The sequence below is a fragment of the Hippoglossus hippoglossus genome, chromosome 9, assembly GCF_009819705.1.
Source record: "Hippoglossus hippoglossus isolate fHipHip1 chromosome 9, fHipHip1.pri, whole genome shotgun sequence".
NCBI classification, from domain to species: domain Eukaryota; kingdom Metazoa; phylum Chordata; class Actinopteri; order Pleuronectiformes; family Pleuronectidae; genus Hippoglossus; species Hippoglossus hippoglossus.
In genome coordinates, this window is record NC_047159.1 from 5385959 (window position 1) to 5408890 (window position 22932).

General features: G+C 42.3%; 3 protein-coding genes across 3 annotated transcripts; 1 reads left to right on the forward strand and 2 right to left on the reverse strand.

The window, feature by feature from the left end:
* Nucleotides 1-2271: 2271 nt before the first annotated feature.
* On the reverse strand, nt 2272-5469 carry LOC117767795 (multicilin). Its single transcript, XM_034595658.1, has 7 exons — nt 4998-5469; nt 4833-4905; nt 4665-4744; nt 4131-4191; nt 3781-4007; nt 3378-3488; nt 2272-3267 (listed from the first exon to the last, which is right to left on the reverse strand). Exons 1-7 carry the CDS (start codon nt 5181-5183, stop codon nt 2827-2829), a joined length of 1179 nt encoding a protein of 392 aa, XP_034451549.1. The 5' UTR covers nt 5184-5469; the 3' UTR covers nt 2272-2826.
* A 1159-nt stretch (nt 5470-6628) lies between these two features.
* LOC117767793 (cyclin-O) lies at nt 6629-8915 on the reverse strand. Its single transcript, XM_034595655.1, has 3 exons — nt 8377-8915; nt 7616-7801; nt 6629-7520 (listed from the first exon to the last, which is right to left on the reverse strand). The coding sequence occupies exons 1-3, from the start codon at nt 8740-8742 to the stop codon at nt 6969-6971; spliced, it is 1104 nt and encodes a 367-aa protein (XP_034451546.1). The 5' UTR covers nt 8743-8915; the 3' UTR covers nt 6629-6968.
* A 1134-nt stretch (nt 8916-10049) lies between these two features.
* Nucleotides 10050-22834, forward strand: tut7 (terminal uridylyl transferase 7). The gene is made up of 29 exons (XM_034595915.1): nt 10050-10391; nt 11389-11824; nt 11960-12114; nt 12296-12412; nt 12533-12710; nt 12856-12944; nt 13247-13298; nt 13432-13501; nt 13631-13757; nt 13897-14016; nt 14124-14258; nt 14416-14593; nt 15207-15892; nt 16060-16210; nt 17152-17238; nt 17335-17435; nt 17635-17692; nt 17911-18014; nt 18128-18217; nt 18306-18419; nt 18752-18829; nt 18930-19107; nt 19426-19473; nt 19603-19694; nt 19786-19901; nt 20022-20221; nt 20448-20521; nt 20627-20690; nt 21139-22834. Exons 2-29 carry the CDS (start codon nt 11407-11409, stop codon nt 21195-21197), a joined length of 3939 nt encoding a protein of 1312 aa, XP_034451806.1. The 5' UTR covers nt 10050-10391; nt 11389-11406; the 3' UTR covers nt 21198-22834.
* Nucleotides 22835-22932: the final 98 nt, after the last annotated feature.

Consider the following 22932-nt stretch of genomic DNA (forward strand, 5'->3'; position numbering starts at 1 on the left):
ACAATTGTCTAATGAAATGTTATATGGGCCTATATGTTGGTGGGGTTTTTCTTGATTGTTGTATTATCTTGTTTCCTTTTTGTTGCTTCAAGTTAATAGTTGTATAGTGTTTTAAATCTATGATCCGCTTTGATAAGAAAACTATTTAAATGCGTGACACAAATAAACCGTGTAAATGACACGTGCACCTCTGGCTTCCCACCCTCCACCCTCCCTCCACAGTGAATGAAGGGACTTTCTCCGCCTTCCTTCCCGCGGGACTCGGTCTGGTTTGCAGGCTGTATGAGGTTTGGCTTCCGTCACCTTAGAGACTCATTGTGTCTGTGTTTTCCCTTCGCCCCTCCCGCACCGTCCCCCGCAGTTTGGCGGTAGCTTAACCGGTCAAATGTGTCACAGGCAGCTTATGAAACAAAGCTGCGGTGCGAGGCTGCATGTGTGCGGCGCTGCAGCTCAGAGAACAAGCGGTTGGTTTGCAGGTTAAGAGGCTGGAGCAGTGACCTGCTGGTGTTGACCTGACCTGAGGGTCTGACAACAACAGCCTCCTGCTTGGTGCACGTTGGCAGCAGGAACCTACATTGTTGGCAGTGAAGGTCTTTGGTCAACCACTGGGGTCAGGGTTAGTCAGGATATATGGTGCACCATGAAAGAGGTGCTTCAATTCTGCAGCTCTGCAGAGCAGTTAGCATTGGGACAGTCTAAAAACACAACAGGCCCCTGCACACATGCTTTTGTAGTTTTTAATACAAGTCATACCTCTGTGATTTTGCAGGTGTTTTGTGCCTCTTTGGTCATTTTGCTGCAGTCTTTACTCAGTTTGTTTCTCAATGGTGGTTTAACATCCCTTTAGTTCATCACTAATTGTGCATCTTTGACTTTTATTCATTATGTTGGTCTGCCCCCGGAGTCCTTGTCCTTTATCGTTTGCAGATCCAGGATCATGGATCATGACGGTGGATCATGGTGGCAGCTGATCATGGACTATGATTATGCCTGCTCACATATTCTACCAATAACTCCTGCGAATGTCATTGATGCTCCCTTCATCAGACATTTTCTTATGCATAAATACTTTAAACATTGACACACTTTTCCATTATGTTAAAAAACGTTTCTTCTAATCCATGTTGTTAATAATGTAATTTTGTTGATGTGTTCAGCTTCACGAGGCATCTATTGCACTTCTGTCTCTCTCTGAGGTTTTTTCCCCTGTTAATAGTTTTTGTTTGGTAGTTTTACTCTTGTTGAGGGTTAAGGACAGAGGATGTCCCACCTTGTTAAGCCTCATGAGACAAATTGTGAATTGTGAATGTGGGCTATACAAATAAAACTTGATTAATTAATTGCTTTGTGTTCATTTAATTGACATTGTAGCTGTAATCAGTCACTTATGGCTTTGCTCCACACGTTTGCAGGGGATTTGTTGCATATGCACAAAACATGTAATCCAATCAATCAATACATTTATATTTGTATCGTCCATATTCACATATCACAGTATATCTCATCGGTCTCACCTGGGGCCCGAGCTGAGTGAGGTTTGGTTGAAGACTATAATGTATAAACGTGAGTGTGTGGTGTGCCATAGGATGTCTGCACTTAAACTTTACTTACTACTATTTGTTACTTTTTTGTATTTGTTGACTTCCATTTATTCATTTATGTGATGATAAAAGTATCATTTGAAGAGGGGGATGATGTGGTTTGGTATTGTGTGTTTCCTTGGGTGGGACTTGGTTTGGTTCCTTTTGCATGGGGTCCCCCAAAGGCCCCTGCACATTGGCCTGAACTGAATTGAATTTACTAGTTGAACACACATCCTGACTTCCCTCTGTAATTAATTTCTCCTTATCTTGATTTGTGGAATCCTGGTGTTCACGACAGAAGCAGCATGCAGCAGTACTGTGAGGGGCTGCAGTGCTGCCTTCACTGCTCTAAAGTAAACACGGCTCAGGGGGAGTTTAAACAGGTGCCTGAACAGAGGTGTAACATTGTCCTCTGCCACGCTGCCTCACACAATCCTGCGTTTTACAGCAGAAGCCCTCAACAGGGAGACTGGAGGAAGATACCATCACTGATACCTGCAGGTCAGAAGGTCACATCCTCTCTAGATAAGTCCCTCTTTTCTTCATGTTTGGATTTCCTCTGTTTTTTCCACACCCATGATTGAAAGATGTAACATGAGACTGGAGAATAAGGTTTATACTTATATTGTTTTTATCACACAATAAGAGAAAAAGAAAAATCTGTTTAAATTTCCCAAAAAAGAAGGATACAAACAAGGATGTTGCTGCAACACACCATGACTCAGGCCTCAGACCACACAGTCACTCAGACGGAGACAAAAGGGAAGGAAGTCCCTGTTTTTTAAAGAGGTCACAGGGTCACATTTGTTTCACAAGGTTAAACAAGGAAAACTGTTTCTTTTCCATTTGTTTAAATAGTTTTCCCCATGGTGTCACCTTTTCCATACTTCAAACTCAATTCAAACTCAAGTCAGTTTTTATAAATCACAACTTTTATTCCCAAACTTTCCATCTTTGGAGACAAAAACATCCTGTGAGGTGCCAAACTAAACATGGCATTGGGGCTTGTAAACAGAAAGGCAATGTAAACAACAGCCTGGGCAGTATTATTTCCTTTGTCAAGCACCTGCAATTAGCTTAGGAGCTACCTGAGGAAGACATCATTTAATCATTTACAGATATCACTATAGATTATCGGTTAAGCATTAACAGTTGCTGCCCACCCTCCCGTCTTTCACAGCCACTTCACATCACTCATTTAAAGCATATATTGGAAATTATTTTACATTTGTTAACTATGGTTTCAGCTTTGGTTGGGAACCCAGCGGAATCTGTATCCACCCTGCTGAGTCCTCGAGGTGAAGGCTCGTCCATGAGGAAACACCTGAGTCCTTATGGTGCTGTGCTCTCTGATAGAAGTCCTGAAGGATGAGACACTCTCCTCAGCCTCTGCTCCGTCTCTCCTCACGCTCATGTCTTTGGATATAGACGTCTGTAGGCCCGAGAACGCACCGAACATGCGCACAGTCTCCGATTCCTGCTGTGGGCTTGTCGCAGTGGCAGAGCTGTGCAGGACAGCGTTGCAGCGTGTGCTGATGTCTCTGAGCATGTCCTCCACTGAGTCGGACGACTCGGTCTCATATCCTTCATCCAGCCGCTGCCGCTTACAGGGACTCAGAGAAGGTTTAACACCACAGGACAGAACTGGCTCTCGTTCGTTTGGGTCTCTGACTGTCATCAGTTTCTGACGGGGGAAAGATGGAAAACCAACGTAAGCATACATTAGATTTAGTCTATGAGGATAAAAATGAGAATTTATAAAGTATCCAGGATGAAACTGTGGTTGTCACTCACTTCCAGTACTGAGGCCAAGTGCTTTGCTCGACTGGCAAGTTGCCTGAGGTGAAGATTTCTCTCCTGCAGAGAGTCAAACTCTTCCTGTCGTCTGTAAAGAGTCTCGTTGAGCTGCAGAGGCAATGAGCAAAATCTGGATTGAGAATAATTCATTTTACCAACATAATCTTTTTTAAATCTAAGTAGGCCTTTTTATAAACTATAGGAATATACAGTTATTTCAAATGTAACCTGAGGTAAATATAAAAAATCTTCCAAACTTATATAAAGCTTTCACACATAACTGAAAGAATAAAGAATGGTCATCAGCATACTCTAGATCCACTACAGCACAAATCACATATAAACATTGCCTCAACTCCAGATTTCCACATTGCACACAGGTCAGAAATCTCACATTTACCTGATTGTTGACTTCCACAGACTGTTCCAAAGCTCTGCTGTGACACTGGGCGATGTCCCGCCACAGAGCTCCATCCTGGGCAGGTGGGTTGGCAGCTTGGGTGAATGGGTTGATAAGACTTTCCTCTGGAGAGAACTCTGGCTGAGGGGTGAGGGGAGGAATGACACATCCCTGAAATGGGACCAGTTCAGCTGGAGACAGACTGCTCTCCAGTGTGGTGGGAGAATCTGACAAGGGGAGACACGTGGATTCAGTTAGACCATCTCCTCAGATGAAGATAATAACCATGATGATTGTAACAGTGACACACACATTCATTATCTGTGTAGAAGACATTTTTGTTTGCTCACCTGCCATGAAGTCCAGCGCATAATCTCCAAAGTCCTGGTCATCTAGATCAGATTCATTCACCTGTGCACAAATACAACTGACGATTAAAACACATGATGGATATATTTGAAAATAATCCGTCGATGAAGAAAGCTGAAAAATAAGTTTCTACCTGAAAATCCCACCAAGCAGTAAAACATGGCTTTATGGCAGAACATATCCTGGTGGTCATTTCAGTGAGTGGAGTGCAGATGCGTAATGCGTAATGAGCGCACGGTGATCTGTGCCAAAGAGGCAGTTTGTGAACAGAACTCGTGAGGTCCAGCCAATTAGCGGTAGCCTGCGTGTCATGAGTAAACTACGACGGCCATTCGTGCAGGATTCCAGCACACCGTGTCAAACATTAACAGCCTGGGAGGGAAGCAGACCTGAAGATCTGCCGATTCCCTCAGACAGATGCGAAGTGGGTGGAAACGCGTGGATTCTTACGAGATGTACAACAACGATAGATGCATGAAATGAAAAATAAGGTGCAGAAGAGTTTGTTGTCTCACCTGAGAGCCCAGGGAATTGCTGTCCCTCCTCACTGCAGATGCGCAGTCCTCCAAATCATCCCAGGCAATTGTTGAAAAAGCTGTAATGCAAAAAAACTCATAATTTATTTGTCACATATTATCTTTACATATGCACAATAAGAACAATGGTGTCAGAGATTCACGCACCTTCTTCAAGGATGCAGGGGAGCTCCACGTACACAGTGATCGGACTGCTGCTCCTTGGCACAAGCGCTTTATCCTGCAGGTGTAAAAAGCCTTTTAAACGTCTTTTCAATTATAAAGGGTAACACGTGATGTGTGCATCCTTACAAAGACAAAGACTTCTCTTACCTTTCTGTTCACTGCAGCTCTCCTCCCGTGCTGGGTCATTTGGCTGTGGCAGGACGCACCAAACACGGTTCTGTCTCTTGGCATATCCATCATCGGGCTGCAGAAGTGAAGGGGACATGATTTGATCCAGAGCTGATATATACACCACATTCTCCCGGTTTGTAGCTCTGCGTGCCGCGGTTTCATACTTTTGGCCCAATCACATGCACCTATTCGGTCTCCAGGGAGCGACAGCGTCCTCGGAGATTAACATGGTGCAGGCTAACGGTTTTCAAGGTCTGAAGTGTAAAGTGGTACCGCGCAAAACGGCGCCGTTGCAGCAGGTGTTTTCTCTGCGCCAGATTTTGCCCTCCCTCCGCCTGGGGCCAAATCTCCCCATGCAGTGCCCTTCCAGAGGATGTAGCCTGTTATGTCCTCTTCCTACAATGTCTATGTTATATCTAAAATACCCTAAACCTTTTTTGTCATGGTTATAGTCTAAATAACATAAAGACAAGGAGAGCAGCCGATAAAATCACGGATAAACACCCACAAGTTGCTTTATTGCTTTCAGAGGGACGCATGGTCGTATAATCATCCTCTTTAATATCAGTTCTGCTTCATGTGTTTGTTGCAGATTCAGTGGGTTTAATAGTGCGTGGCCACGGCAATACGCGCGTGTTTTCTACCCAACCGTGCGTAAAATACCTGCCTGAATGAGGTCAGCGCCTGTTGACACATTTGAAGTGAAGTGGAAAAGGAAAAGGGGGTAATTGCAGCAGACAGCTCAGCAAACACTCGTGACAAATGCCTCTTTTAGTAAACAAACACGAGCAGGGCTCCTCGGCCCTTAACGCTGAATGCACCTGTGTGGTCGACACCGTGTCAGCAGGTCGAGATGCCACGCGTAATGGATTATCAGATAAAGCCCGGGCTCAATTGACCGGACTGTGTTGGCAGAGTTCAGTGTAGAATGACACTGATGCAACGTTGAATAAAAACGTGTTTAAACTGACCTCCTGGCAAACAAGCACAATAGACTGAAAGACACAAGAATCAGTTACACTTGGTGAAAAGCATTTATTCCTTCTTTTGTCCTTTAAGGGGTCGTGTACCCGTGTAACCTGAGTAACCCGAGTAACCCATTCACAGGAATGTGATGTGTAATTATGAGATTTACAGTAATTAAGTCATTATTTAAGAGAGGCTCATCTTGAATGGGTTTATTAGCTACTGATTTCAATATCTATATCATATGCAATACTGTTCACGTGGAATCCAGTTTATGTTGAATATATCATGTTTGCATTCTAAATGTCTTTGCTATTCTCTTAAATGTTTATATTTGCTTATGTTTATCGTGCTTGTTTATTTCTAATACTGATGTTTCCTGTATTTTTTGGTATATCACCTTTGCTGATTTGACTTCTTATGTATTATCTTATCTCGTCTCATCTGATCTTATCCATAGTTTATGTTTCACCAAAGTTATAGAACATCCAAGTCAGTAAAGTCCAACATTCCAACATTTGCATTATGTCATCGAGACTTCCTGACACTGTTATAGTATTCAGTTGATATTTATTTCATTTTTCATCATTTGACACCAACACAAATTGATTTACTGATAATTTATTTCACAATCAGTTCAGTACAGCACAGTTTTCAGCTCCTTCATTTAGAGGTTGCAACAGTAACATGACATATAAACCTGCAGCAAGTCAGTGCATAAAAAAGATTTTGATTTAGAATTAATTAAGACATAAAATACTTCATTGATAAACAATAACCTATTAACAATAAATAGTAAACAATAAAGCTAAGTTGTAAAACATTCAGTGACTGGTATCAAGTATGACTGAGGTCGAGTGGACATGACTGGATGAACCTTCATCAACACATAAACATGAGGCACTTCATCCTCACTTCTGTGTTTTGTCTAAATAATCTCAAATTTTGGCATTTTGCAAACATCTGGGTGGCTCACTGCAGTCACATGTTGGACATCCCGTCCAGTTTCTCCTGGTTTAAAGACACCAGCATCTTCAGGTTGTCTTTGCATTCCCGAGCCAGATTGTGGTTGTGGCCGTCCTGACCTACAGATCTCTCGGATGAGGCTGGTAGGACACATGGCTCATCCACAAAACTGTCCCACTGGTCTTCCCCTGACTGGATTGTAAGCCCCTGCTCAGTGTTCAGCAGCTCACTGGCGAGCCTCAGTGCACAGCTGGCAGTCAGAGACGCTGGGTATTTCTTGAAAGCATAGTCTGCTAAACTCAGCTCGCACACCTTTCGTGCGAGGTTGCTGCACCGCCTGGGTCTTTTTGTGTCCAGATTCCTTCTTGCAAAACCGCCACCACCTTCGTTCTGGGCGGCCTCCATGCAGTTGGTGTAGTAGTCCATGAAGAAGGCCAGGGTGGGTGCAGCAAGGCGGAAGTTGAGGCGAAGGAGGATGAGACACTCCAGGTTGCAGAGCTGCTCCTTGGTGAAGGCATCGCAGCACAATGACAAGAGATGGCTGATGCGTGGCGAGCAAACCTCCACCTTGGTGACACAGAGAAAGAGATGGCTTTATAGTGAGAAAATCCAAACATGAAATCTATCTGTTCCTTAAGCATGTTCCGCACTCGTAGACTCACCTGTTTAGTGGCTAAAAGAAGTGCAGTGACACCCAGTAGCTGGAAGCAGTCAGCGGCCACCGCTGTGGACGCCAGGAACCTGTCCATGATGTTCACCGCCAGGCAGCAGCACTCGAACGACAGACGGAAATGTCTGTGCACAGGGATGAGCCAGCTGACGAGCTTACAGCGTGCCTCTGCCGTCAGCTGCAAGCAAACAGAATCCATTAGAACCGGCATGAATGTGAAACCTTTGAAACATTAAAATAACACAACATAATAATTGTCTTTGTGACATTCATGGAAATTAAAAACTAAAATCCGTTCAGATTAACCTTTAACAGCCATGGATGCTCATGTTTGCTGATATGAATACTTTTATTTTCCAGAATAGAAAAGGCAGAAAAGATGTGCATGTTTAAATTTTACGGTAGTTTTCTGTATTGTTTTCAAGTTCCATATATTATTAGGATATTTAGGTTTTCTTTTTATTAGTCGTTACATATAAAGAAGTTTGAATATCAAGCATCAATGACATTGATTTGTCATTGATGCTTGATAATGGAATCATTGCAAATTTATATTTTGTGCAGCCTGCAACTGCATTTGAAAATAGATTGAAAGGTGCTGTATAGACTAAATAAGGTTTGATTATACAATATAGGCTATGTTGCAGAGAAGAAGCATAGTTTATATAAAATAACTAATATTTTCATATTGTGATTGGCACCAATAGTCCACATTTCTGTGTCCTCATAACTTTACTGTCTGAAACGTCCTACCTGTGGCTGTCGTGCCAAGCTGCTGCAGGGATGGAAGTGCTCCTCTCTCTCCCTCTGCACGCTGAAGCCGATGTCTCCGTACTGGAGGAACCAGCTGCCGGACAGCTGCTGCCCAGCTGCAGGCTCATGCACTCGGAGCGGGGACACTGTGTGTCTCTGGGTCGGGGATGAGACCGGAGAGGATCCCAGGTCCTCCTGGAAGCCGGAGTCACTCAGCCTGGATATGAGTTTCTGTTTCCTGCGTCTGGCCTCCGACCTGCGCTGTCGAGCCGGGGTGAGCGCGTCTGCTGGAGGGGACGAGCCGCTCATGCGTCTCCGCTTGAGACCGACTTCTGATCCGCAGTCACCGTCCACAACAGACACCATCTTCTCGGTGCGCGGTCACACGGTCCCCGGCGGAGTCACTGAGGACAGTTCACTGAGCTGCGGGACGCTGAGGGGGGGGGGGGGGAGTTCCGCCTGCTGACGTCACTTTCCCGGGGTCTTCCCCGCTCGTGCGGCTCACCTTTCTCCCGTCGCCCCTGGCAACCGAGGCCAGACAACACTCCCCCTGCCCCATGTTTTAATTACCCTCAACCATATGTTAGACCTTTGTGCTGCAGGTGTCATGAGATTAAGTAAATTAATGTGTCATTTCACACAACACATTTTCTTTGAATGTTTATTTCCCAGAAATTCGGTTTATAAGCAAATAAGGAGAAATGCACAACAAACAAAAATTATATAAACCATGCCTGAAAAGGAAGAAGAAGTTTATACTTATCGAGTCCCACCCCTCTTTTTAATGAATTAAAGGTCCAGTCTGTACGATTTAGGTGAAAGGGATCTATTGGCAGATATTGAATATGAAATAATCCTAGTGATGTTTTCACTAGTGAGTTTCATTTAAGTTTTTTTTACCCTATAATGGGCCTTTTGTATTTAAATACTTTATATTTACTTCAGAGTGGGTCCTATCTATGGAAGTCGCCATGTTTTTTTACAGTAGCCCAGACTGGACAAACTAAACACCTTTGAGTTTTTATGACAACTGAAGGTTACCACAGGTTCTCCTTCATGTTTAGAAGGGGAAGGTGAGGTGAGGGGTATTCAGATGCAACATGACACTTCACCACTAGATGTCACTCAATTCTACACACTGAACCATATTATACTCCTTATTATCTTTTAAATCTCTCTTAAAGATACATTTTCAGATAGATAGAAATATATAGATGTACTTTATTGATCCCAAAATGTGAACTTCCTGTTTATTTTGTTTTTTTGTTTTTTTATTGTTTGCCTTCAATTATTAATTTTTTGACTTGTAAAGCACCCTGTGACTGTGTTCTGAAATGTGCTATACAAATAAAGTTTATTATTCTTATTATGTGAAAATTTCCAATTATAATTATATGGTTAATCATGGACGTCAGAGGCTTGTTATGTTCTAATCGTTAATAACAGGTTCCAACTTTAATCCAGGGTCACTGAAAATAATTATTGTTAATGTTCCTTTGTACAAAAACTCTCCCTCTCTTAAAGATAGAAAGATATAGGAACTTTATTAATCCCAAACTGGGAAATCCTTGTTTGTTGTATTATGATTACTAAATAACTGTAATTATAGTAAAGGTTTTGGTAGGAAATGAAAGTGAAAATGATCAATGATAAGTAAACAGTTGATCAAGGAAGTCAGAGGCTTGTTATTTTCTATGAGGTAGCACCAGGTCACGTCCAGTGTCGGTGGTTACATCATGGTTTATCCGGAACAGCTGGAGTCTTAGCTCCAAACGCTCACTCTGTTCTCTCGGTGTCACGTTGCTGCACTTTATGACGACAGTTTGAATTTTTTAAAACAACTTTGTCCCGGGTTAAAAGGAACCCGAGCTGTTTTTTCCGCAGGGGGCGGAACTGAAGAGCTGACTGCTACAAAACAGATCAGTCCGGACTTCACCTCTCAAACTCCAGTTCAAGACCAGCGATCACCAGAGCTAAACAAGGCTTCCAGTATGATGTCTGCTCCCCGACCACAGGTATCTAATGGCTCCTTTCGGACAGATGGCCCCCCCAGTAGTCTGACCAGTGGCTGTCTTCCGCCTCATCTGCACGTTTACACCGGCGGAAAACTCAAATAAACAGCCACGCTAGCTGGGTGCTAGCTGGCGGAGGGGGAGGGCTAGGTGTTTTGGTGTCGTCACTTTAGCTAACGAGCTAAACGGGGGTAGCTAGCTTAGGGTATGTGGGGGGACAAGCTAGCTAAGGTTGCGTGTGGGGGCTAACCGCGGGTTTGTTGACAGCGACTTAGCTTCAGACGTGACACTGGTTCGTGCATTTAACCGAAGGGCGAAGAGACACCGGAGCCAATACAGAGGCTAGTAAGCTAGCTAATGCTAACGGAGCGTGCCTCAACAACGTCGGTTGCCGCTAGGATACGTGGCTAATGTTGCAGTTAGCCGAGGGACTCGAACCGTTGTTCAACGTGACATTTACATTTAAACGGTCATCGTGATTAACCCTGGAGTTTCTGTTAGATCAGAAATAACCGCGGTAGCATTAGAAACACCGATGTTGGCGTCAGTTTTCCCACGGTGGTCAGATTTCTGCTCTCAGCGTTCATTGCTAATACAAGTCCGTTTTTAGTTGACCTCTGTTTTGTGTATTTCTGACAACGTGATGTTAAGTTGAGCTGAAATGACTCAGTTTATCGCCAGGCATCTCCTGGAGTAACCTACACAAGTTACTGAGGTAAACTTGTGGGTTTTTGTCGCATTTATCTGCCACAGCCTGGTATGAATTAAATGACAGGATGTTAAAGTTGGGAGCTGTAACAGTCAATGAAGGTTTCTGCCCTGAAGGAATATAAAGGCAACTACAGCAGCATGCTTCTGTTTCGTAGACCAGACATCTGAATGTCATCACTCTGTCAGATGATCCTGTTGACACTCAGTTTTAGTCAAATAAAAAACTGTTTCCATAGTAACGGAACATGAAGTCCTGCTGTTTTTGCATCTGAACACATTCATCCTTCAGTTTTAGCACAAGTGAACCATGGAAAACTCGGGCAGGCCTTACCGGACCAAGCCAAGCGGCTGGGAGAGGGGAGGAGCACCAGACAAGGAAGAAGCTTGGAGGCTCCCAGACCAGGGTCGAGGACAGAACTTCAGACCAGAGGGAGGTCCGCAGGGCAAGAAGAATCAGGGTGGGCCCTTTCGGGCCAGCCCCAGGAAGGGGCCACTGGGACCTCTGAGCTACTCCCCTGGTGGATTTAGAGGCGGCCATAGCCCCTCACAGAAGGAGGACGTCCGTTGGTTCCCTGGTCTCGAGAACAGTGGTGGGCTCAGAGACGATGCCTGGAGGGAGCGTTCACAGCAGCAGCACTGGAGGAGGAGTGGCCAGGCAGACGGTCCGAAGGAAGACAGGGAGCAGGGGAGGAGAGATGACAGTGATGGCAGTGCTCAAAAATTAGGTAAAGATTTGGACTTTTTTCGCAAATGGACACTTTTTAAAATGGGTTACACATCCAACATCCACCATTATTGATTTACATCCCCACAAAAACACAATCTTGTACATTTGACACATGTTTTTCTTCCATCCGAAGCGAAAAGACGGAGGAACAGAAACAAGAAGAAAGGTTTTGGTGAAGAGAACAGGAGCCTTGTGAATGAAGACTCCGCACTATCAACCCAAGAGCTGCAGAGCCTGCGGCAAGCAGAGAATCGACTCCTCAAAGACGGGATCTGCTGCTTGAAGAAGGTACAAACATTCTTTGTACAGTCTGGTGTAAATTTGCTTTGATAAATCAGCTGTTCAGTATTTGATATATATATATATATATATATATATGATTCGTGACTGAGTTAAGAACATTGATAACCACAACATTTTTGCAGCCATTGTCTAATGTCTGTTTTCCCCCCTTTTTAAACGGTCTCAGAAGCCCCACAGTAACCCCAATGCAGTTTACACCTGCACTCTGTGTGATGTTCTCTTGGAATCTGTGTCTGATGGTTACAAGCACGTCAGAGACAAACGGCACAAGAAAAGAGTCAGGGTAAGAAATGTATTTATTTTGCATAATCATTTATGGGATTACAATGAACATTAAGGTTATGCTATCCGACTATAATGTCATTGTGCAGTAATAGATGTTGTGTGTGTTTTGTGTTTTCAGGAGAGGCAAGAACAGGTGATGCTGACTGAGATTCTGCCTCCAGGTCCGGAGCAGATCAGTGCAGTGACTGCTGCACTAGAGGCTGTTGTCCTGGCGCATGGGATGAACGACCAAGATGTTGAGACAAGACAGTATGTGGTCTCCATCATGCAAGACCTCCTTCTCTCCGTCCTGCCTGGTACGTCACCTGAGGACAAAGTGTTTATTTTATGACGGAGACGTGACCTTAATTCATCCTGATTGTGATATTATTTTGTACCAAAGAGGCAGTTGTTGTTTTAATGTAAATAACATTATGCCCTCTCTATTTCTCTCACCTGTAGAGATCAGGCTCAGGCTTTATGGATCATCTTGCACCAAGTTTGGATTTAAGGATTCTGATGTTAACATTGACATTCAGTATCCACCTCATGTGAGTAGCCCAGAATGAGTTTGATTGTGTGAATACTGTTTATTGATATATGACGAAAGATGAATTTTTACAAGCTAACAGTCTCATAATGTACAAGATAAGACTTACAATAAGAGGATACATATATAACAACAACATCCCACTTTGGAATGAATATGTAGCAGACACAGTTATTACAGTGGAGATGGTAAAATAATTAATGTTTATTTCAAAAGTGATTGAATATTGTGTTTGTAAGACACTTCACATCCATCATATTGTATTCATGTTGTATAAAGGTTTGAAATTGGATGTATTCACAGATGCATCAGCCAGACGTCTTGTTGTTGGTCAAGGAATGTCTCTCTGTGAGCCGTGAGTCACCTCTTACTCATTTAACTGCAAGAATTGTTTTCCCCTTGTGAACATATTCTGCCATAGGAAACTCGAGTCAGGTGCTTGGCTGTTATGGAAGATTACAATTTAACATGTTTTGTTGTGTCCTCAGCTGCCTTTGTTGACATGGAAGCAGATTTTCATGCCAGGGTGCCTGTTGTCATTTGCAAAGAGAAAAAGAGGTGGGTGTGTCCAGTAGCTACTCAGTTAGTAGATTCATTTAAATTGATGAGTCTCTGATCTAGTGAATTGCTGAAGTTGTAATCTTTCAGATATTGTAGAAGTTGTAATGCTGTTTTTCTTCTCAACAGTGGCTTGATCTGCAAAGTGAGCGCAGGGAATGAAAACGCATTTCAAACCACCTCCTATCTTTCTGCTCTCGCCAATCGGGAGCAGCTTCTCCTCCCACTGGTTCTGGGCCTCAGACGCTGGGCCAAGGTATGTTTCCGACTGAGACCCTGACCTCTTGCTCTCATCCGACAGGCAACTTGAGAAAGGCGATGAACAAATCTGTGTCTTTTATTTTTGTAAAATATCACATTTGGTTTTTAATGTGTTGTTCTTGTTTCTGTTTTAGATCTGTGAAATTGACCGTGCAGAGGAAGGTGGGCTGCCACCGTACGTCTTCGCCCTCATGGTTATTTTCTTTTTACAGCAGCGCAAAGAGTCCCTCTTGCCTACCTACCTGAACAATGAGGTGGGTGTTTCTTTGCATCGTGTCCTTCAAGATATTTAGGGTTCATTTCAGTATTGTTCATTGGTAGTTGTTTTCAGTGGAAACTAATCTAATCATATTATTTTCAGATCAAGGTGTTTTCACTTAGCAGGTTGTCAGACCTAAATCTCGTCCAAGTAGAGGATGGGTATTTACATTGGACTTACACTCCTGCCTCCAGAGACTCCTCACAGCCAGCAGAGGGCTCCTGTATCAAGGGAAAGGTAACCATGAAGGCTATACTTGTTTGGGTTGTTCTATATGCAAATTTTACAATGATGGAATGCCTTTTCTAGATCAGAGGTAATGGATTTGTCTTGTTTATCTCATGGAATGGGTCCAAGGCAACCTTTAAGTGCTGTCCGGCGTGTTTTCGTGCAGGTTCCACTGGTGTTTCAGAGCCCCCATCCGCCTGTTGAAGTCGGGCTCCTCTGGGTTGAAATGCTTCGCTTCTTCTCGCTGGAGTTCATCATGGCTGACAATGTAATAAGCGTGCGGACCAATGCCATCCTCTCCCGAGAGATTAAAGACTGGCCAAAGAAACGCATCGCAGTGGAAGGTCAGTTTATTTTTTTTCATGTTTTGCGTGATTTGAAATCTTTTTTTGCTTTTGGGTATTGCAGAAATCGCTTGAATACTTGCATGTATTTATAATTTAGTATGTGGAAAATTATGTCAGGGGAAAGTCCATGTTATTGTCACTCAGTTCTTGGTGAGTTTGATCACTTCTGGTTGTGCAGCATCCAGGGATAGTAAACCTATGCTAACACTCAAGTTGAAAGAAAGAAGCTCCAATGAAATGACACTTGAGCAGCTCAATATTCAGAGGTTAATTCTGTCCCAGCTATAAATTATTAAGTTGTGGCTCAGGAGATGGAGCAGAGAGGCTAGAGGTTCAATCCCTGGCTACTTCAGACCATGTGTCAATGTATCCTTGGGCAAGATGCTCAACCATGATGATGCACCATTGGTGTGCGAGTGTTTATGTGGGTCTGTGATAGAAAAGTGTTGTACATGAATATGTGTGTGATCTTTTGTGGTCATTTGGTTCATGATGGTCTATTAGCATTTTAAACGATTAATGCAATTCAAATATGATTTCTGTTGAATATATAGTTTTATTACTCTTGCCTGCACATGGTTGATCTAATACTGTTTGTTTCTGTACTCAGACCCTTTTGCTGTGAAGAGAAACGTGGCCCGCACAGTGAACAGCCAGCAAATGTTTGAGTACATGGTCCACTGCCTCAAAACCACGTACAAGTACTTTGCACTTCCACTCAACACACCAGCTGCTAATTGTAAGACAGGAGCGCGGCGTGGACCTATTCAAGGGGTAGATGCGAAGGCTTTGAATAAAGCGATCTTAGATCCCTCCGATTTCAGTCAGCTCACCCTTCAGTCACAACCTGCAAGTCAACCTAAAGCTGTGGAAAATGGTCCTGAAGACTCTGATTGCATTATCGAGGAGGAGGAGGAAGTCGAAGAATACAGCGACTCGGATGAAGAGAGGGAGAAGGAGAAGGTGGATCAGGGCAAAAGCAGCCTCTCGGAGGATGAAGACGAGGATGGAGATATTGACGTGGATGCTCACACCAGGCACCACTTGGACAGCTTCACCACAGAGGATGAGGAGATTTTCCTAGTGGATGAGATTTCAGGGGAGGAGCTTTTGTCTGATGAGGAGGGTCCAGATTTGGACACACCTGGTTCAATGGATGATGAAGAGGAGGAGGACGAGTCCAATCTGTCACTTGAAACTTCAGAGGATGCAGTTAAAGACGAGAGGCCAGAAAATAAAAGCCAAAAACTAAGACGGTCTTATGAGTTCACCAGACAAGCTTTCACCAGAGGAAAGGTAGGTTCAGCTCTTAATTTTAATGTGTAAGAAAACAAATACATTTTTAAACTTAAGTGATGATTTTAAAGCTATGAGGTGATATTTTGCCTTGTAGATGGCTGGAAGTTATACTAGACAAAGCATTGGTGCATCATCTCAGTTGAATTCTTTTCAATGTCTCTTAGCCACACATGGTCGTGTGCAGCCTGTGTAAGCGTGATGGACATCTGAAAAAAGACTGCCCGGAAGATTTCAAGAAAGTGCAGCTGGAGCCTCTGCCCCCAATAACATCAGAGTTTCTAAGTGTCCTTAACAAAGTCTGTGAGCAGTGCTACAGTGAGTATTATGTGATTCCACAAGGAATTCAGGTCAGAGGTGATAACATTATTCGCAATGAACAACCTACTGTTTAAGTGAATGAGCATTGTTCTTTTCATTACAAAGTGTTTTAAGCATTTCATGAACAAAAGGGCTTATGCAAAAACATTTGTATGAATATTTATAAATCATATTCTAAATGTCCATGAGGTTTCCTGGTTTGAGTTATCAAAGTCAGGTTTAGTAAACTCTTAAGACGCCTGTTTCACAGCAGACATTTGTCATAGTAGGAAAAGTACAGGTGCTGCTGAAAACATGAACAATGACTCATGGCTGTGTCAGTGAACCAGCATTCAAAATACCACGACCCTGAAAGTGAAGCAGCTTCTTGGATTCAAGCTTTCATCTAAATGATTCTTTACACTTGTGCTTTTCTTACTGTTACATGTCAAAATGTCTCCTGTGAAAATGGCCTCTTGCAGAACTTCCATGTAAACTGCTTGTTTCAACTTGATCAATGGCGCCTGTTTATAAATAGCTAAATATTTGATGGATGTAAATGTGCTTCTAAAGATTTAAAACAATACTGGGCAACAAGCACTATTATGAAAAGCCAGCAGAAGAACCATAACATGACAAATGGGTGCCTGAGAAAACACCTTTTTAAATCCAAAATCAACACAGATCTGCTCCAGTGTCTCCAATAACTTTTGTTATTTTAAATAACTGAGACACAAAGAATTCAAAGGTACATTTTTCTCACCATAGACTTATTAACCAGGAGAATGCACTCAGAATGTGCCATTCTGGAAAGTCATTCATATCTACATACATGTTATAGCAGTAACTTTGTGTCAGTCAACTGTGTTCAGTTAAAAGTACAAACATCTACTATTGTATTATATGTAACAGTTTGGTGAAATGAATTGTATCTGACTAAAGGTCTGTTCCCTCTTTAGCTGACTTTGCCCCAGATGAACTGGAAGTGGGAGTGAGAGAGCACATCCTTCAGGACTTGGAGAACTTTGTCAGACGACAGTTTGCTGGTGACGTAAACTAACATGTTGACCGTTGAGCTGCTTCACTTATTCAGACCGGAACAATAAGTAATTGTATTGACTCGCCCTTTTTTTTATGTATAGGAGCTCGGCTGCAGCTGTTTGGATCATCTAAAAATGGCTTCGGCTTCAGACAGAGTGACCTAGACATCTGCATGGTGCTGGAAGGACAGGAGACCATACCTGTAGGTTTTATGTCACTGCTCATTTCACATGCATACAGTCACATTGTGCAGGTATACATCTACTGTTGTGGTCAGGCTCTGTTTAGCAATTTATTTTCTATTTCCCAATTAAAAACTTTGTTCTGGGACATTTGTAGCAATTAATATAGTGACTTCCTTTTGTGATATGCTTAAAGTACAGCTTTCTTCTTCCCAACAGGATGTTGACTGCATCACTCATATTGAAAGTCTTGCCAGACTACTGAGGAAACACCCAGGTAAGGTCAAGCAGAGCATGACTAGATTTATATTTTTCTGTCATTGGTTGTTTATGGTTTTTTTGAGCTTGTAATTGATGTTAGTTTAGGTTTGAGGGAATCACAAGCTGTCCTAGGGAAAGTTAAAGGTCACCATAATGTCCCATGGAGTAAAATGTATTCAAACAGAAAATGTAAGCACATGCTAATCCGTCACCTCATCGGCACCCTGTGACCAGGTTTGAAGAACATCCTGCCCATCACTACGGCCAAAGTACCCATTGTAAAGTTCTACCATGTGCGCACCGGCCTGGAGGGAGACATCAGCCTCTACAACACACTGGTGGGGCTCTTTGTCTCACGCTGCTGCTGTGTTTTCTCATTAAAATCAAACTGATGGGGTTGGAGAAAATCACACATTTCCAATTGACCTTTGAATGAAACTTCTCTGTTCAGGCGCTGCACAACACACACCTGCTCGCTTCCTATGCTGCCATTGACCGGAGAGTGAAGATCCTCTGCTACGTTATGAAGGTTTTTGCCAAGGTGAATATACTTTGAACACTTTTTTATTTCTGTAATATTATGTTTCATTATATTGTACTGAATTACCACTGTAATTGTCCCATTACAGATGTGTGACATTGGGGATGCCTCTCGTGGCAGCCTTTCGTCCTACGCTTACACGCTCATGGTGCTCTACTTCCTCCAGCAGAGAAACCCACCGGTTATCCCTGTGCTGCAAGAGGTACCGATAACATGTTTGTCAAAAGGTTCAAACTCAGTTTTTTGCCTTTTGACTAGATGCCTGAGTGGCATTGCCATGAGAATAACTTTATGGTTTGTTATTTCATAATCCCAGAAACTCTATTATCTCCCCTGCAGGCCTTTTTACAGCTAAGGAGTCAAATGGGTTTCTTTTTGCAGAATCTTTTTCATTTAGGATGCAGAGTAATCTAAGAAAACCTCTATATACTATTATCTCTATATAATATATTGTATTACCAAATGTACAAATAACGAGGTGTCTCAATTGTTATATGTTCATTAAAACATTTTCAAACGTCACTTACTTTGCAGATCTATGATGGAAAGAAGAAGCCCGAGTCGCTAGTTGATGGCTGGAACGTGTACTTCTTTGATGACTTAAAAACATTAGTGAGTGTTTTATATTTTTACAAATCCACTGTGTTGTGTCTATATAATTATTGTATTGATATCGTTTTCCACACTGTGTCTTGTAATCTTCTACCTGCAGCCCAGTCGCTGGTCACAGTACGGGGGGAACACCGAGTCAGTGGGAGACCTGTGGCTCGGCCTGCTCCGCTTTTACACAGAGGACTTCGACTTCAGAGAGCATGTCATCTGTATCCGTCAGCACGGCCGCCTCACCACCTTCAACAAGCAGTGGACGTCCAAATACATCGTCATTGAAGGTGTGTGTGTGTGTGTGTGTGTGTGTGTGTGTGTGTGTGTGTGTGTGTGTGTGTGTGTGTGTGTGTGTGTGTGTGTGTGTGTGTGTGTGTGTGTGTGTGTGTGTGTGTGTGTGTGTGTGTGTGTGTGTGTGTGTGTGTGTGTAAAAGTACACAGTAGCATACCAGTGTTATTGCACAAGAAACTAATCACCTATCAAACATGCAGTTGATTGAATGTATATACTTATTGCTGACTGAAATAAAATGATGAATGTAGTGCTGTGCAGAAAGATTTGTCATTGTTAAACTGCGTCTCTTTCTGTTTTGTTTATATTACAGATCCGTTTGACCTGAATCATAATTTGGGTGCTGGTCTGTCCAGGAAAAGTATGATTTTCTTTATTTTCTCTTTAGTTCTGTCTTGTTTAAATCTGTCCTCTGTTGTCTCATTTCCTGCTGTCTCTTCCTATTTATGTATTTTTCAAATATTTTTTTTGTCTTTTCGCTTCAAAACAGTGACTAACTTCATCATGAAGGCTTTTATCAACGGCAGAACAGTGTTTGGCACACCCGTCAAAGCCTTCCCTCTCGTATACCCCAGTCAGATGGTTAGTATTTCCTCTGTAAATATCATATTTGCATATTTAGGCAACATTCTCTAAGCATTGACATTGTGTGACTTGTCCTCATCTGTCGCAGGAGTATTTCTTTGACCCGGAGGTTCTCACTGAGGGAGAAGTGGCGCCCAATGACCGCTGCTGCCGTATCTGCGGCAAGATTGGCCACTTTATGAAGGACTGTCCCTTGCGTAAGAGGTGAGTATAATTACAATGCATGTCTGAATTTGTCACACAAAAATAACGTGTAGATAAATGTCTAACCCATCGAGTGTCAAGCTGCTTGATTAACCTGTATTGTGGATCATTTCTGTCCAGGTCCAAGCACAGGTGGGACTCGGACAAAAGACAAGAGCACCAGAGAGACAGAATGGATTCAGCCGATGACACCAGGGATCAGGGCAGACACAAGAATGAGAACTGGAGGAAAAGAGATGCACTGGAAATTCGCTGCTGCTACCTATGTGGATCAAGTACCCACATTAAGAAGGACTGTCAGCTGTACAGAAATCCTGCAGGTTCTCATTTTTTTACAATTATTATTTAATTTCACTTTTTTGTCATTTGTATTGTCGAGTACTTCCACAAGATCAAATTCTTCACTCCATAGTAGAACTGGCAGTTTTGTAAGTTCATTCCGTTTACTCTTGCATTATAAATGTATAAGAAGTTATATGGGAAACTATAATGAAAAAATTACAGAGGGAAAAGTCGGTTGTTTCATTTTACTCTTTGATTTGTCAGGTAATGTGAAGATGGACAACTATAACTACCCTGCTTCCGCCCACATGAGGAATCTGAGAGAAAAGGAAAAACAGGTATGATCTCAATTTCTAATAGGCAATTAAGAATTTGTACTTTATATTTGTAGGCAGCTATGTTCACTCCTACACCTGGAGCCTGATGACGTTTTCCTATTTCAGGGTTTACCTTTACAAGAAGAGAAGAAGAGAAAGCAGCAGAATGTCATGTTAAGTCCACAAGCAGGTATGAAGAGTTTCTGCTTCAGTTGAAATTCATTAGATACTGTCACAATTACAGATTTGGTCCAAAATACTTTATACTTTGGGTCATCTGTCTTGTTTTAGGGCTGGTGATTAGAGGGAATGAAAGAAAGATATTTTTGGAAACGGCTGACGTTGAATCTTTTTTGGGAAACACTGAACGCTGGCTGATGTTTTGGCTCACCTTTGGCATTTTGCTCTTGTTTTTATCTGATTTTTTCAACACATTCTGAGAACATGTTCTGTGATTTACCATCCCTGTAACCTGAAAGGATTCTGTGCAAATAAATAAATAAATCAAATACGGCTTTCAAGTTTATCAGCTTGAAGTTATCCATGACAGATGTATTTCTACATGAGGAAAGGTGCCTGGTGCAGGTTAACAGTGTGTAATGGAATAATCTTGACTGTTGCATTCTGGTTTGTTTCAGGTGGTCTAGCCTGCCGAAATGTGGGTCGTTCTGGTCACAGGAAGAGCCCAGTGGAATGAGCAGCAGCAGCTGTGGCTACATACACCATGAGGTTCTCCTCTTGTCCGGGCAGACAGAAAATCCAGAAACCCTAAATCTGTATGGAACTGTTGGGCCAATGAGAGCCCATTAAAAGCCAAAGCCAGGACGCCTAGACTTGAAGCCAAATAGGGCCTTTTTAAATGTTGATTCTTTTTTTTTTTCTTCCCTACAGTGCTTCTCCTAAGAGGAGCTTTTTAAAGCTTTCATTTTAACAAGACAAGCCATTACCCCATGCCCCTCATGTCCTTGTTTACCCACACTGCCAGTCAAGTTTTTATATTCGCTACCTTTTGAGCAATGTCATTGCAGATTCAGTGTGGAACTGCTTAAATTAGAAAATGTAAGTAATTCAGAAGTATCATCTATATGACTCAGATCTTGATCATCATCATTAGAAGGTATCTGCAGACAACCTACTGCAGATTTGTGTTGTAATCGATGATGAAGCTTCTTGGCGCTTTATAGGCTCAACTGTCTTCACAGGTAAGACCTAGTGTTTGTAAACGGTGCTTCAGCATTCAGACAAAGGGACAACAGCATTGATAACGTGTGATGCCTACTACTTAAAGTGGCCTGAGGTCAGATTCAGCAAGAGCAGCGTAACCAGAAAGTCATTCATCAATTCAATTATTCATTATTTTCTCATCACTATGTTTTTATGATTCAGTATCTGGTCATTTATCTTGAGATTTAACAAAGACTGAATAGGTTGGAAAAACCTTTAAATGGCAGTGTAACTTTTGTGATGGCCAGGATATTTTTTAATGGAATTTCTTTTAAAGCCTATTTAATTTGTCACGTGCACTGACGTCCCTCAGTCTCTAATTCAGAATTGAAAGCAGCTCTTTGTGAATCTTGTCTCCGTGCATTTATAAAAACGTCTTGTTGACATTTTTCCGGATCATAAATGATTTTTGTTAGTTTTTGGACATAACTGATACACCCTGATTTTCATAAATGCATAAATACCTCCCCTCGACTGTGAGCAACAAGTGCAAATTGAAGATAACATGACAGTAAAACTGTTTGTCCTGTGATTAATCTGGCCTGTATTTGTTCCACACATTAGGAAGTGTCGTGACTTTAGTGCAAGAACATGTATTTAAGAAAGATCCATGCTTACGCTCAGTGGTAACGATTGACCGTTCCAGCTGATGACATACAGTGCTTCAAACGCTATGTTCATGTTCTGTTGGTAATTTCATTTCGTTCAGTGGAGATATAAATGTATTTATTTGCCACAAAGGCTTCATTTTGTAGTAATGGTGCCACAGATTGGTAGCTGCACTGTGAGGGTCACACCCTCGTATTCTGTTGCTGCTACTTAATGTTTCAGAGAGCTGCTTATCATTCAGCTTCGAATATGGACTGTTTGGCTTTATTGTTGCCCTAATATGGCTAAATTTTACTAAAAAAAAAAAGTGTTGTTGATGGTATTGTAATGAAATTCCTCATTTTAAAAGTAGCTTTGTTTTAATGCCGGCCTTGTTGTGTTTTTTTTGTTGTACTTAAATGGAAGATTTAGTTTAAGGAAAACCAGTCCTGCCAGGAAAGGTTTGTTCACAATCCATTCTGTGCCCCAGAACAAACATTAAACTGAAATTTGTCCTCGAAAATACATTTTCTTTTGTTAATTTGTTTTGTTCAAGACATGCAGATATCAAACTGTCTATAAAGGACTGTATTCTTCAGTATCAGTAATCATACATCCTA